Source organism: Bombus impatiens, unplaced genomic scaffold (assembly GCF_000188095.3).
Source record: "Bombus impatiens unplaced genomic scaffold, BIMP_2.2 scf_3279, whole genome shotgun sequence".
Lineage (NCBI taxonomy): Eukaryota > Metazoa > Arthropoda > Insecta > Hymenoptera > Apidae > Bombus > Bombus impatiens.
In genome coordinates, this window is record NT_179698.1 from 2,873 (window position 1) to 17,380 (window position 14,508).

Genomic DNA, 14,508 nt, shown 5'->3' on the forward strand with positions numbered 1-14,508 from the left:
CCGCGGAGATCGGTTTCACTCGTTGCGGACTACTACACCTAGGCCCGACCGATTTTTTTAGCCTATAGAAATCCGACACCCTTGTCCCGCTCCGTGCAATGAGATAAGGTGTGGATGAAGATTTCCCCACGTAAAAAAAGTTTTTTTTTCCGGTATTACCCCGCACCCACTCACCGGCGAGCTCACGTAAAAAAAGAGGTTTTTTCTCTTTTTTTTTTTAATTTTTCCATCGAGGCAACGATCTACAGTGAGATTCGTTATAACGTACCGCACGCGCACCGAGCGGAAATTCAAAGTCGATTTTCTCGAAAACAAAGCGTCAAACGAAAAATTTTTATTCTATATTTTCGACTTCTTTTTTCGCGTAGAATCACCCCCTTTCCGCATGTACCACCAGTTACCAACCACTCTGTATATATACATACAAAATTCCAAATCAAGCAGTAAATTTACTCTACATATTGTGACGGACAGAAGAAAGTTTATAAAATAAAGACTGTAAGGAGACATCATAATTTCGCAAAATGAATTTATATTTAATAAGAAAAATGAATACCATAGAATAGATGACTCTTATCAATACGACAAAAAATGTTTAGTACAGAAGTTACTAATATTCGTAATATATCGATTTTAAACTTTCCTTTATCTGCTATTGTACAGTATTACAGAATCGTAGTTATCAAGTTGGTTATCAAAAGATATCAACTTTCAAAACTAGGGAACGCTTTCAGATCGATTTTTGCGAAGTAATCGTGTATTATAAATTGACAAGAAAAGAGTTTTCGATAACAGAAAAGTGTATATGTATTAAAATATTTATTTCATTTACTTTTATTCTTTACAGAAAATGCCTGCCATCTACAAAAGAGAAGCGGAGAAGGTTCCGGAAGAACCGCAACCGCAACCGGTGGAGGAGATGGTTGAGTCGACGCTAAAGACTTTTGTGAGCACGGAGGAGGAAATAAAAGAAGGTAAATCTTTCTTCGCTTTGTCTTTAAACATGAAGATCGCGTCACATTTTCCACGGTACAATAACTAAAGTTATATAATCGCGTTTAGTTGGCACAGAGGCGGTGACCGAAAAAGAAACATTGGAGACTCAAGTGGAGAATCTCGGCGTTGAGCTCGCGGAGGAAATGGGAATACCAACATGGGCACTCGTAGCGATCCTAATAGGTAAAAGCAAACAGTCGCGTGTAGATTACTCTTATTATTTTATCCGCCAAAAGATTGACCACCACGTAAAGTAAAGCGAGCTACATTTTTGAAATAAAAACACCTACGTTTCTCTTTAGAAAATCTTGATGTACGACAATCTTAATTTTTTAGATACTGACTTTTTTTTAATGTCTGGGTTCTTTAGATTCTTTGCTGCAATAATTTTGAAGTCTCGTAACTTCTCTTTCTCTCAAAATCTCTAAAACTATGAATTATTACAAGTTTCTTTTATGCTTTTAATGCAAATTGAGTACACTTTAATTGATAAGACATGAAGTGTATATATTGTTATAAATATTAAAAATAGAATTATTTGTAAATTGAAGCAGAAGAAACTAGAAACGAGAAATTAATTTATATGCTATAGAAGCAAAATATTTTTAGTCTTTCTAGTATAATATTGAGAAGTTTGAAGGCTTTAAATTGAAGTTTCGCGTGGTAGCCAATAAATAAGAGACATAGATCTATCGATTATTACAATGGCACACAAAAATTCTCGAATAAGAGTAGATCTCATCCGATAAGATTAAAAAATAATACAAGTAAATGATAGTACAAACATTTCCATATTTAACATGACTATAAAAAATTGTATTAATATAAAAGCAACCGAATATAAATCCCGTACCCCTTTCTGGAAAAAAAATCGTCGATGAAACATTTTACTCTTTCAGATAATTCGAACAACACATAACATGCAAACATTAATCACGCAAATTTTCTTTGTTTCAGTTGCATTAAGTGTTGACGACACTCGAACATATCACATTTTATTTTTACTATATAATATCACATACATATATATACCTATGCAATTCATAATCTAAATCAAAATCACATTCATTATACAAGCAGCACCAAAATAAATATATAAGTAAAGGAAAATGATAGAATTAACAAAACCGCTTTCGCGCTTCCGAACCGCGCTTGCATAGATGCAAAATAAGCATACAGTACGATGTAAAAATTTTGGACCACTAAAAACTGAAATTGTTCGCATAAATATATATCATTATTCTGGTTTCCATTTAAATTTGCAAAGCTTTTCAGAAATCGTCTAAGAAGGATATGATTCAAGAATTAAAAATTCCCTTCAAAAATGTTGATTAATTCAAAACAATTAACATATTGTGATCCATTCACAAATGCAAGAACACTTATGGAAAGATGAAATGAAACTGAAAAATAAAATATGCCGAAATACGTCAAGAATTATTTCATTTGAAGATTACAGAGAATCTATAATGATTCATTTTCATATAACAATTGAAAACGTTTTCTCACAACATGAATAATAACTATCGTGAAACTAGCGAGGGTGAAACGCTAATGGTCTAAAACTTTTGCACGATACTTTATTAAGAGACGCCATTTTTTTTAAACATAATCGAGCTTCCACAAAGTTAGTAATTTTTTTTTAATTCGATTCTTTCGATTTTTCCCTTCTTCGCTTGAGTAGCTGTAGGCGTAGTAGTTCTCGGAATCTGCTTCTGCTGCATCAGGAGATGCTGTCGCAAAAGACGATCCAAGGACGGGAAGAAAGGGCTGAAGGGTGCGGTAGACCTCAAGTCCGTGCAGCTATTAGGCAGCACGTACAAGGACAAGGTACGTACTCGGTGTTCCGTGACTTCATGTAGATGTTAGACGCACATTCTACACTCGTGGAATCCACTTCGATTTGTTAAGGTCCAGCCGGATATGGAAGAGCTGACTGACAACGCCGAAGAACCGGATGAAGCCGAGAGTAAGCAAAGCGAGGTGAAACTTGGAAAACTTCAATACAAGGTACAATTTTTAAGCTACGATATATTCGTCATCGATCTTTTAGTTTCCAATTAAAAAAGAAGTTCTTGTGATTTGTAATTCGAAGTTTCTCGAAAAGAATACTAACCGATTGATGATTTCAATGATATCATACAATACAAAGCTTGCAAAAGTATAACTTGTATGAAATGTGTAACAAGTGACATTATTCAATTGATGACTCGCATAGAGCTTTTCATATGATTTCTATATGTACACTACAAAGTTGAAAAAAGCGTTTAAAAAATGTTATTTAAAGTTAGTGCAACTTTTTAATCGGGAAGAACGAAATATTTCGTCACGTCAAATACGACGACCCTATTGGATGCTGATGACGACATAGTTCATCGTGACAAAATGTCGTATGGAAGTAATTACCTGTTTTAAATGTAGCCATTTCAACATAGGCAGGAAAATATTCTCCGTGAAGAGGTTAAGAGCTAGATCTATTTATATAAAAAAAAGGTCAGCGTGCGAGAAGTAGATGGGAATTTCCGTGGCTTTATCTATTAAAATATTTTTAAACGAATACAAAGAGCTTCTCTTCATAGAAAATATGTTCAATAGCGGTATATCTGTGTGTAATCAATGCACGACATAAGCTCCTGTCTCCGTCACTTTCTTTTAATTTGCTACAGAGAAAGATACAGTGAAGAAAAGTAGAACGCATCTGATAAATCAATTGTCAACAAAACTTGAAAAATATTTCGCCGGTAAAATCTATTAATACGTCGACGAATCGACTTTTACAGCTCGAATACGATTTCAACACGAATAGTTTGGCAGTGACTGTGATACAAGCCGAGGAGCTACCAGCTCTAGACATGGGTGGCACTTCCGATCCTTACGTCAAGGTTTACTTGCTACCGGACAAGAAGAAGAAATTCGAAACGAAAGTGCACAGGAAAACGCTCAATCCGGTCTTCAATGAGACTTTCACGTTCAAGGTTAGGTCGTTTCCTCTTCAATTGCTTTGTCTCGGCGACCATTCAACGAAACGCAAACGACTTTTTCTTTTGCTTTTTCTGACGGTACACAATCGTCTTTCAGAGCGTAGCATACGCAGACGCTATGAACAAGACGCTCGTCTTCGCGATCTTCGACTTCGACAGGTTCTCCAAACACGACCAGATCGGTGAAGTGAAGGTTCCTCTGTGCCAAGTCGATCTGGCTCAGACAATCGAGGAATGGAGAGAACTACAGAGCGTCGAGGGCGAGGGTGGTCAGGTAAATTTGTTTTAATACTTTTTGTAAATATAAGAAAGATATATTGAATTGAATAGAAACTAAATTAACTCGCAAAAATAGATAATTTTTAAGAATTACCTAAGGATTTTTGTTCATGATGTATATCAATGGATACTACTGCTTAAAAGCATGTAGATACTTGATTACTTTTAATAGAATATTTTTAATAGAAAATTACAAATTTTGTTTTCGATACTATATTATGGAAATTATTTTTCAGCAATTTATTTCTATCTTTTCGAGAACTTTGTCGTGTCTTTAAAAATTGTACAATATTCAAGCTGTAATTTCTTTTTCATTTGTTATTAAACTTTAGTAATTTATCTCGAACTACTTTGAAATACGAAATGTTTTTTAATATAACGAAACTGTCTATTTACTTGCTAATAATTTGAATTCCTAACAAGGACGAGTATTCGACGCTGTTTTAAAGCTAATAGAGGAGTGTTTTTTTATCAATTACGTATAATTATCGTTTGAAACAACTGCTTCAATATTCGTATGAATAATAAAGTTGATGTAAGTTTATCAATTACAGGATAACAAATTGGGCGACATTTGTTTCTCGCTACGTTACGTGCCCACGGCCGGTAAATTAACGGTGGTGATCCTGGAAGCGAAAAATCTGAAGAAAATGGACGTCGGTGGCCTGTCGGATCCTTATGTAAAGATCGCTTTGATGCAAAATGGCAAAAGATTGAAGAAGAAGAAAACGTCCATCAAGAAGTGCACTCTTAATCCGTATTACAACGAATCGTTCACGTTTGAGGTACCCTTCGAACAGATACAGGTACGAATTTTTGAAATTTCTCTATTACCACCCGTTTATTTCGTACCTTTCATTTGACACGGTCCACAGACACAGGTAACAGTAACGATACACCACTTCTTCTATTCTTGCTACATTAACTAGCACATTTTTTACTTTTTTAATTATCTTTTAGACAACAGCCACGACAATAATTTTATTTCTAATTTTTTTTTGTACCTCCATAGCGTAAGAAGTTTGTTTAAATACTTCAAATCCATTGCAAACGGATGATTTAAATATAATTGGTATAAAAACGAGTTTACGAGAGCGAGATTAAATGATCCGTATGTAATGCGTTAATGAAATACCCTACATAAAGTGCGAGCAATATAGTGCACGCCGTTCTTACTTGCGTAAATAATTTTGTTATAAATAAACAAGAAAGCTCTTTCTAACTTCTGTTTTTTGAAAAAAAGAGAAGGACTAAAATGTTATCTTCTTGATTTTTCTATATTTTACTGTTTATTTAAAATAGGGCGACATGTGCTTTATGAAGGGACTGATTTTCTACAATTTTCAAAATACCGTACTTCCGAATCGTAAAAAGCGTTTTATAATATACAATATATGCTCTGCTACATTTATATCGTGTAAGGGGTTGCTACTTTTTTTCATACGAGCTTAAAAATGTCGCTTAGAAGCTTTGCATGTTCCTCGAATCGAAGGTAAGACGTGTCTAAAGAATAAACACCTCTAAACTAAACAATGTAAGTTCTATTAAACAAGCTCTGCTTATCACTTGCATACGCGCATATTTTTCTATATTTATTATTAAAAATTCTGCATCCTAAATAATGATATGAACTATTTTTTACAATTTCTATTTCTGTAGACTAGTTTTCTAAACAACCATAAATTCCTTTCTCTATATCTTTATCACATGTACATATATATATACATATATATAAATTTTTTCGTATTTTTCATATAAATATTACATTTACCATTGACCGATATTTCCATTTCTAATGGAATTTATGGCTTCTTGTCATATTTTCACGTTACGATTCGGAAGTTATGGCGAGAGAAAGAAAAAACATCCACTGTGAGAAGGCAATGCACTAATGCGTGATTTCACGTTTAGAAAGTGCAATTGGTTGTCACGGTAGTCGACTACGATCGTATCGGCACCTCAGAACCCATTGGGAAGGTCGTCTTGGGGTACAACGCGAGCGGAACAGAATTGAGACACTGGTCCGACATGTTGGCATCCCCGAGACGTCCTATCGCTCAATGGCACACGCTTAAGGACCCCGAAGATGGAGACAAGAAGGACTAAGAGATCGTTGTGAGATGTCCAGCATAAAGGTAATGCACACCAAATGGTTCTAAGCAGATGCGACAAATGTACAGAAGCATTATCTCGTTTCGTTTCGTTCCATTCCGTTTTTGCTTTCGCCCCCACCTGATAAACTCTATACATATATATGCACATATGTATATGTAAAAACAAAACGCATATACATACATATACATATATATGTATACGTACTTTCCAACGATATCCGTGGACGTTGTACCGTAACGAGAATGCAGGATTTTTTCTGAACAAAAGGAAGAAAGAAAAAGCTAGAAAGAGAAAGAAATGAAAGAGGTGCGGAGGGAAAGAAAATTGAAGGGAAAGAAGCGGGGATGCGACCATCTCCCCGATGTAATCGATCGACTTTATTCGAAGAAAAAAATAATCCGTGCACGAGGATAAAAGTGAAATATATAGATGTGAGAGAAAGACAGAGCGAAAGGGTGGGAGAGAGTGTGAGCGAGTAAAGTACGAAGAGAAAGAGAAAAAGAAATTACAAGAAACAAAGGAAATATACTTTAGTAGATATTAACGATCTATTATTAAAACTAAACAACAATAAAATACCACTAAGAAAGGTTTTAGTATTAAATAATAATATGTTCTCATGGAGTGTAGCGTCTTGTATATACGTATTATCTACCATTACCTTTTTCTGTAGATGTAACAATTGAACGATCTTCAAGTAAACGCGTCCTCTTCGAGGTATCTCGAGACGAAGCATTGAATACTTTTTGCAAAAGATGTCCTGACTTCCATATACGAACTCCGATCGATAGTCTGCAGAATATGTTTCCTTTCTCGTCATTTTTAATTGGTGGCAATGTTTCATAAGATGTTTGTATAAGATATTACATGCTGTTAATCTTATTAGATATTATATATTTATATATATAAACATATAAATGTATGCTATATATTCTATGTATATAGTATACGCGGAGATATATATAGACGTATAATGTGTATACGGTGTAAATTGTGTCTCGAATTGCGCGAGTTATAATAGCAGTACAATTTTATTTAAGGAAAATGTTGGCGATGCTTTGTATTTACCGATCGATAATACATGTTCGTGTAAAAAATTCGTACAATTACGGTTACGATTGCATTATAATCGATACGCGTAACAGTTGCAAAGTAAGATAATTTCATTATCGTTTGACCGTCGTTGCATTATTTATTTCATACGAGTAACACGACCTTTTATATCTTTATTCCCTGTATTTAATTAACAGTCGTTTCACTTTCGCATGGACCACGTAACTAATTAACCTTGGAGACTACGATCGCATTAGTTTCGTGCAAAAAAGACAATGCTTTCGATCGCGATAGCTTCGTAAAGTAACGATCTTAGATTGTGCGTTATCTGTACAGGGAACTCAGCCGATCGAAGCGAATCTACAGATCGGCGGGAAATTCAAAAACTTCTTCCAATAAGAGAAACGAAACGTACATGCTTAAACACGGTCTCACTCGCAGCGATGCGCCACAGTAGTTCTTGTTGCAACAGCATCCTTCGATTATAATATACTCTTACTAGTATCGTTTCGTAATTTCCTTACTTTATGGACAAAACTGTTATAGTCGATGGTTGCGAATGGCGATTCGTTTGCGAGTGAATTGGGGCAAAATTAAGGGACGTTTCGATCGTTGAGTTCTTGAAATTGAATCTGCGCAATTGCCAGTGAAATCGAGCATAACGCGAAATAAATGGCATGTCTCGATCCGTATACGCTCGATTTCCCCTCGATTCCGCATGTTCATCCCGAGTATACATACGCGTGTACGTGAAACTGTAAACATATTGGTATATATACATATTATACATACATTTACCACGTGTTATATATGCAGATACTGTTATTGTTTTTCGATATGTAACGGGCCTACCGATTGTATAACTTACGTTATCGTTCCGTTAAACTATTTCTCGGATAATAAACATAAGAGGCTGGAATGAAGCTAAACAAAACAGAGTAGTGACGAGTCCACGGTGATTCTCTATGTATCTTGGAAATTGGAAAAAAAAAAGAAAATAAAAAAGGAAACATGGTTCGAAGAGAAAAACACGTATATCCATGATACATACGTTTCAAACCAAACTTAACGAAATAATTACAAGGACGTCCCGAGATTTAACAAAGCATTATTATTATTATCATTATTATTATTATTATTATTATTATTATTATTATTATAAATATATATATATTATATACTATATGTATCCTTCGAGTAAAGATAAAATCAATTGTTAGAAAACTAACTTTATACAGTATTAACTGAGTTTGACTGCTATAAAAAAAAGGAAATTCATATATTTTATTGCATCGTTGACCTTGAAGCTTCGAATTTGACTGAATGAAAAGAAAGAAAATTGATGGATACAATAAATGTAGCGTTTTTTTGTGTGTGACACGTGTCCCGAGAACTAACGAAGAAAGAACACGTTGTTAAAAGCCCACACGAGAGAAACTTTCCTCGATGAAAACGATAACTATTTCCGTCAGTCTAAATCGACAGCTATCTACATATAGTTTGTGACTTATAGTGAATGATGAAAAAAAAAAGATACCCAAATGTAAACGGGCCTTAACGCTTTTTCGAGTTGTCCTTCCCCCCCACTACTCATCGCCGAAGATGCATAGAAAACTTTGTAAATATCACGCCATGAACATTTCAAAGACACTAATATTTGATAATCATATATAAGTCCATTCGGGTTATATTCTCATGATAGAATCTAGACGTCATTTGATTCTCAATACGATTCGATGTTTCTTTATTTCGTGTCCGTTCAACGTAGTACAGTGTACTCTACGATTCGCCTAATGACAACAAGTAAAACAAAAAGATATTTGCACGCAAATCGAACCGTATTAATCATGTAACGATATCATTACTAATAACGACATTAGTAATAAATTTAACTATACGTACATATATAAAAAAGACAGAAGATAATGTATCGTGAGAAGAAGAATGTCAGGTGTATTCGAAGATTTCGTAAAGGTTATGATTCACATGATCGTTACGAAATCCTGCGTACATTACGCCTGTCCGAGTTTGAATACGAAACGTGTATAAAAAGAAACGAAAGAAGATGGATATCAAGGTAAAAATCTCGAAACAAGACACGGATTTTCCTCCGTATGTTTCCAAAATCTTACATGCTATTCCAGTGATATATCTACCTGCTATGTATCAGTTATATCATACAAACTATAATACGAAAAACCCAAACGAATTATCGATTGTTACCGATGACACCTAATAATATTAAGAATTGAGTTGGTGTTGCTTGAAATTTAACGGGAAAATATTCCGCTCTTGGCATTCAAATACTTAACCGCCATTACATTTCGAGCAACACGAGCTTACCAAATACAGCAAATATCTATGAATCGAATTCACGAATAAACATACTTCTCTTGATTCGGTTAATCCTCTGTACGTTGCAAGATAAAAAGAGAACGAATAGAAACCTTTACTTAGAAACGCATATGCATAAATTCGCATTAAGGATAGATCCACTTCGAAGTCCATGTTTGTTTATCGCATGTACTACTTGCGGAGAAAAACTTGATAATTTAGTCGTTGATTTATTTCTGACAATTAATTTCGGTTGAATGTAACGTTTATTATATTGACGTAATTTTAGTATAATATTAACTTCATACGAAGAGAAACGAAACAAACATAACATCACCGTTTCGTGTGTATAATTCATTTCTATCTCTGGGCCCTTTAAAGGGGTCGTTGAAAGACTCGATGCCAGAATATGATCGCCGATCAGAATATCTAGTCCAGACAGCAAAGTACATTAAGCCATTCGAAATAACGACGCATAATACGTACACCTTTGCCGACAAAGTTGATCAATGTTCGATAAATGTATTATGCGTTGGCATAAAACTTGTATTTGGGTTAAAAACTGCATTTACTATCCGATGTGTCGAATGTGCGTATATGAAACACTGTTTTGAGCTGCTTTTATTTGCATGCTCGTTATAATTTTTTTAAGCGACAAAAACGTGTCGAGCTTACATACAATCGTTATATAGATGGTATCCGTAAAACGCTGAGAAAATATATAAATTGCAAGAGTATTCTATCGATAGTTTATGGAATCGCGACTGTAATAGCGATTTTGATTATCTACAGATAGCTCGATAGTTCATGGCACCACTAATACAGCGTTTCAGTCGGCAAAGTAGTACGCGTCGATTCATACATGCATCGGTGTAGGAAAAAAAGCAGTCGTTAAATATACATAAAATCGATCATTGGAAATAACATAGGAAGTGTAGAATAGAGGTGTGTAAGTGTAGTCGTAACGTAGAGAGTGCAGATTCTTAGATTATATCATACCAACCTTCTGGATCCTGAAGTCGAAGTCTTTCTCTGAGATCGAAATCAGGATCCAGTAATCTTATCGCGCGCGAACAGCGCTTGACACACATGATCGCTAAACACTTAACCAAAACTTGGTTCTATCATTTGTTCAGGACCAATTATCATAAACGATTATATCGATAGTATGTTCGAGTCATGTTATTAATGCAGCATTGTACTTAAAAAAAGGAAGAACTTTAATGAGGAAATTCAGGAGGATTTAATGTAAAAAAAACGAAAGAAAGAAAAAAGAGAGAAATAAGCGCCGCGAGCACCCGGCATCGATCGAGAAGCTACGACGAGCGCTTGTATGTACAAGGAACGAATGTTGTCCGTTCTTTTTCTCAAGGTATATCCTATCGGTTTGTTTCGTCTAGCTTTTACATAAATGTTAAACGAAACGTCAGATCGAAAAGTCTCGACGGAATAATAACGCGGACAGTTGAGAAGAATGTTGAAATTATAAGTTCTATATAACGAAAATAACATTGAAATACAACGTTACTTTTTAACTCACTTCTTCGAAGTCATCGATATCTTTTTATTTACATATCCAACCGACCAGTGTACGATGTAAGGAATGGTAGCAAAAATCAGAGAAAGTGACTGACAATGGGATTTTGAATACTTTTACGCAGACTCGCCATTTTTTACGTGAAGCTACCTCCTCTTTTTAATAAATATTCATCTACTTCATCCGATCAAACTCATCATCGAGGTTGCAGTTGCATTAGAGAACACGTCCAGGAGGACCAACCCTGTGTTGATCTGAATCTTATTCATACTTAGCCGACTAATCGATAATTCAATGAAATAGTGATAATCCTGAGTAAGTTCGAACAGAAAGCATTGACAAGTGCAGAGTGAAATTGGCTGGAAATGTTCGACTATTATCGAATCGAGTACAGTTCGGGTCAGCGTATCGTAATCACGTGGAAACCTACGAATGACAAAATCCGCAATAACGTGCACGCGAGCGACAAAGCAAACTTGCTGTAATTATCTTCCGAGGCGGAAATACCGTACCGTTTTATGACTATTATCGGTGCCACTACCAGTGTCCACGTAACGTCTAAATAGTGCCTTTCATTGCTTTCGAAATGATTTCCGTGTGTAACGCCACTGATGTATGACAATCGATCGATGTCGTCGTTCTCGACGTGACGTAAAAAAGCGATATGCTATATAAATACAATGAAGAGAACATGGAACACAATAGGGGAAACTAATCATCGAACGAGGAAAGAGTATATCGGTAATATAATAGGTAAAAAAGTGGAACTATCGATTGGCACGATTATCGATAAATGATCATTAACATAATAGACTATGAGTAATTATTGAAATGAACGTGTCGATCGTGGTCGTGGTGCGACAAGTAAAGATAATATTACTATTGATACTAATAATAATTAATTTAAAGAAGAATAACACGCAACGCGTAGTGATTTAGTTGAGTAGATCGAGTGAACACACGACGATATAGAAAAATACGACGGAAAACATTCGAATCGATGAGAAGTGGCAATTGGTCTGAGCTGGCTCGTGATAGTGTACGTTGACGACGAGTTTAATGAACCGAACAGTGTTGAAAGTAACAATCGAAGGAATTCTATTTGACGTTATGCTAATTATTTGATTAATATTAATTCCTTAGTTTAAAGAGCAGTTAGAAAACAACAGGTATGGTTAATTCATGAAGTTTCTATTTAATTCAATTGTTCTTTCTACGCTATACTTTAGAAGCGTACATTGACATTTTATTCGTTTTTCCTACGAAAGAACAATACTATTTATGTATTTAATATCTTGTAAGTTAAATGTTTCTTTTTAAAGGATTTTACTTCAACTGATAGCTTTCTATTAAAGACAAAAAGTGGCTAGAAATATGATAATGGTACTTTAGTCTAAAAAGATTCATCAATTTATATTGATTACATCGTGAAAGAACCTTTTTTTCTGAAGAATATATATAATTTTAGAAAATTCAACACTGTGCTTAGCGATTGGAGCACGCTCGAAAGCATTTGGCGGAAATGGATCTACAGTGATACGCGAGCAAACAATACATGTGCCTAAGACCTCGATGCCTGTGCTTTTTTACCAAATGTATAACTACATTACGTAGTAATCATAAAACGGTACATTTAAAAGTTCCAAGTAATCGTTGAGTTCCCTACTAATTATTTCTCAAATATTTTATTTCTACCTTCGATCTTTATACGCTATTTGTTACAAATAGATCTACTCGTCTGTATTTTTTTCTTTCACATTTCTTCTAGCTCTTAAGTACCTGTATCGCGATGATAAGTTTTATCTCAAGGATAAAGACATACTAGCAACCATCAACTATCATCAGTGTAGCACTCGCGATTTATCGAAATCATGTATAATCGAAGATCGCTCATTTTCTTCGTATTATTCATAAAAGACGATCAATCGAAAGTTCTTAAACGATACAAACCGCGCCAGTCTTTCGAGCATGGTCATTTCCGAGCAGTTTTAAGAATATAAGGCGATGTTCTCTTCAAATCCTTCGAAATTCGCGCGCAATGGCGGGTCCGATCAACAAACGTACCGATTGTCATGTTAGCAGTATAAGGATTGTCCAAGAGACGTAAATAGATGTGTACGTCGGTCCAAATGGCACGTAGCGCACGAAAGAAACAATGATGTAAATAAAGAGAGAGAAGAAACAAAAAAATACAATGAATCTTTGTAAAGCCTTAATTTAGTCTGATAGTAAAATACTGATTTACCTTTTACTTTCGTCTTTTATATTTATTTCTTCGCGAGTAGAACGATGCCACAGCAGAATATAATTAACACGTAGAATTGAAAGAAGACTCCTTAGATGTTCTTAAATTCCTCTTTGGATAATGCATGAATTGCTCAGTTTTCAAACTTTTCCCTTCACCGTGATTCGTCACTAAAACCAAAAAAACAAAAACATAAAAAAGAAAAAGAACAAAAAAAAAGTAGATTTCTTTAGTAACAACGATATGAGTTTCCTTAAACCCTTTTGGGACGGTTTTCAGAAATATAGTCAGTAGATAGAGAATTACATTTTAGTGGTAGTAACAAAAAATTACTTTCCATATAGTCGTAATGTTTTCCATTCAACAATATCAATCGACGTCAACGAAGAATAATTCATTAAACTATGTGTTATCGCAGGATTCGAAGTTTCTCGTGTAACATAATATTCACATTCGAGCGAAAGAGATATCCCGAAACAAGGAGAGAAGGACATAAAGAGTGTACAAACGGCGCAAAAATGATCGATTTCCAAAGACTTGAACTTCGAATCTCGGTTGAATTGCTTCGCGCCTTGTAAATGAATCATGCTATACAATAAAATTGTATTTATAACGCGTATGAATTACTCCTTGACAATTTACACGGAACCCGAAATGGATGACAAAAATTCTTACATAGACGTTACCGTCGCGAAAGGGTCCAAATGAAAATAAACTAAACAAGAAGTAACTTCAATGAAAACAATAATGGAACGTACCAAAGCAATCGACAACGATAAAACGAACATACTGATACCAAACACACTAACGCTAAAGATAGCTACTAGTACTAACGCAAGAAACCAAAAAAAATAAATAAATAAATAATAAATATAAAAAATAAAATAAGAGGATAGAAAGCAACAAAAATATTAAGAAAATGTGAAACGCACAGCTCGTTGAAGTTGTTGAAGCATCGTTCTGGCTCC

The 14,508-nt window shown here is 34.8% G+C and overlaps 1 protein-coding gene across 2 annotated transcripts; it reads left to right on the forward strand.

Annotated features, from left to right (window-relative positions):
- The first annotated feature begins 823 nt into the window (after positions 1-823).
- LOC100742328 (synaptotagmin 1) lies at positions 824-13,749 on the forward strand. 2 transcript variants are annotated; one of them, XM_033324489.1, is made up of 8 exons: positions 824-974; positions 1,063-1,179; positions 2,681-2,826; positions 2,908-3,006; positions 3,777-3,971; positions 4,075-4,251; positions 4,811-5,062; positions 6,168-13,749. In XM_033324489.1, the coding sequence occupies exons 1-8, from the start codon at positions 851-853 to the stop codon at positions 6,360-6,362; spliced, it is 1,305 nt and encodes a 434-aa protein (XP_033180380.1). In that variant the 5' UTR covers positions 824-850; the 3' UTR covers positions 6,363-13,749. The 2 variants fall into 2 exon arrangements, with proteins under 2 accessions (XP_033180380.1, XP_033180381.1); XM_033324490.1 differs by having other exon boundaries at positions 2,914-3,006.
- Positions 13,750-14,508: the final 759 nt, after the last annotated feature.

What these genes read in the sequence shown, in the direction of transcription:
- LOC100742328 (XM_033324489.1), top strand. Translation starts at nt 851, where the DNA reads ATGCCTGCCATCTACAAAAGAGAAGCGGAGAAGGTTCCGGAAGAACCG. An exon ending in ATGAGACTTTCACGTTCAAG is followed by an intron (nt 3,972 to 4,074) that starts GTTAGGTCGTTT and finishes ATCGTCTTTCAG; the next exon opens with AGCGTAGCATACGCAGACGC. An exon ending in TCGAGGGCGAGGGTGGTCAG is followed by an intron (nt 4,252 to 4,810) that starts GTAAATTTGTTT and finishes TATCAATTACAG; the next exon opens with GATAACAAATTGGGCGACAT.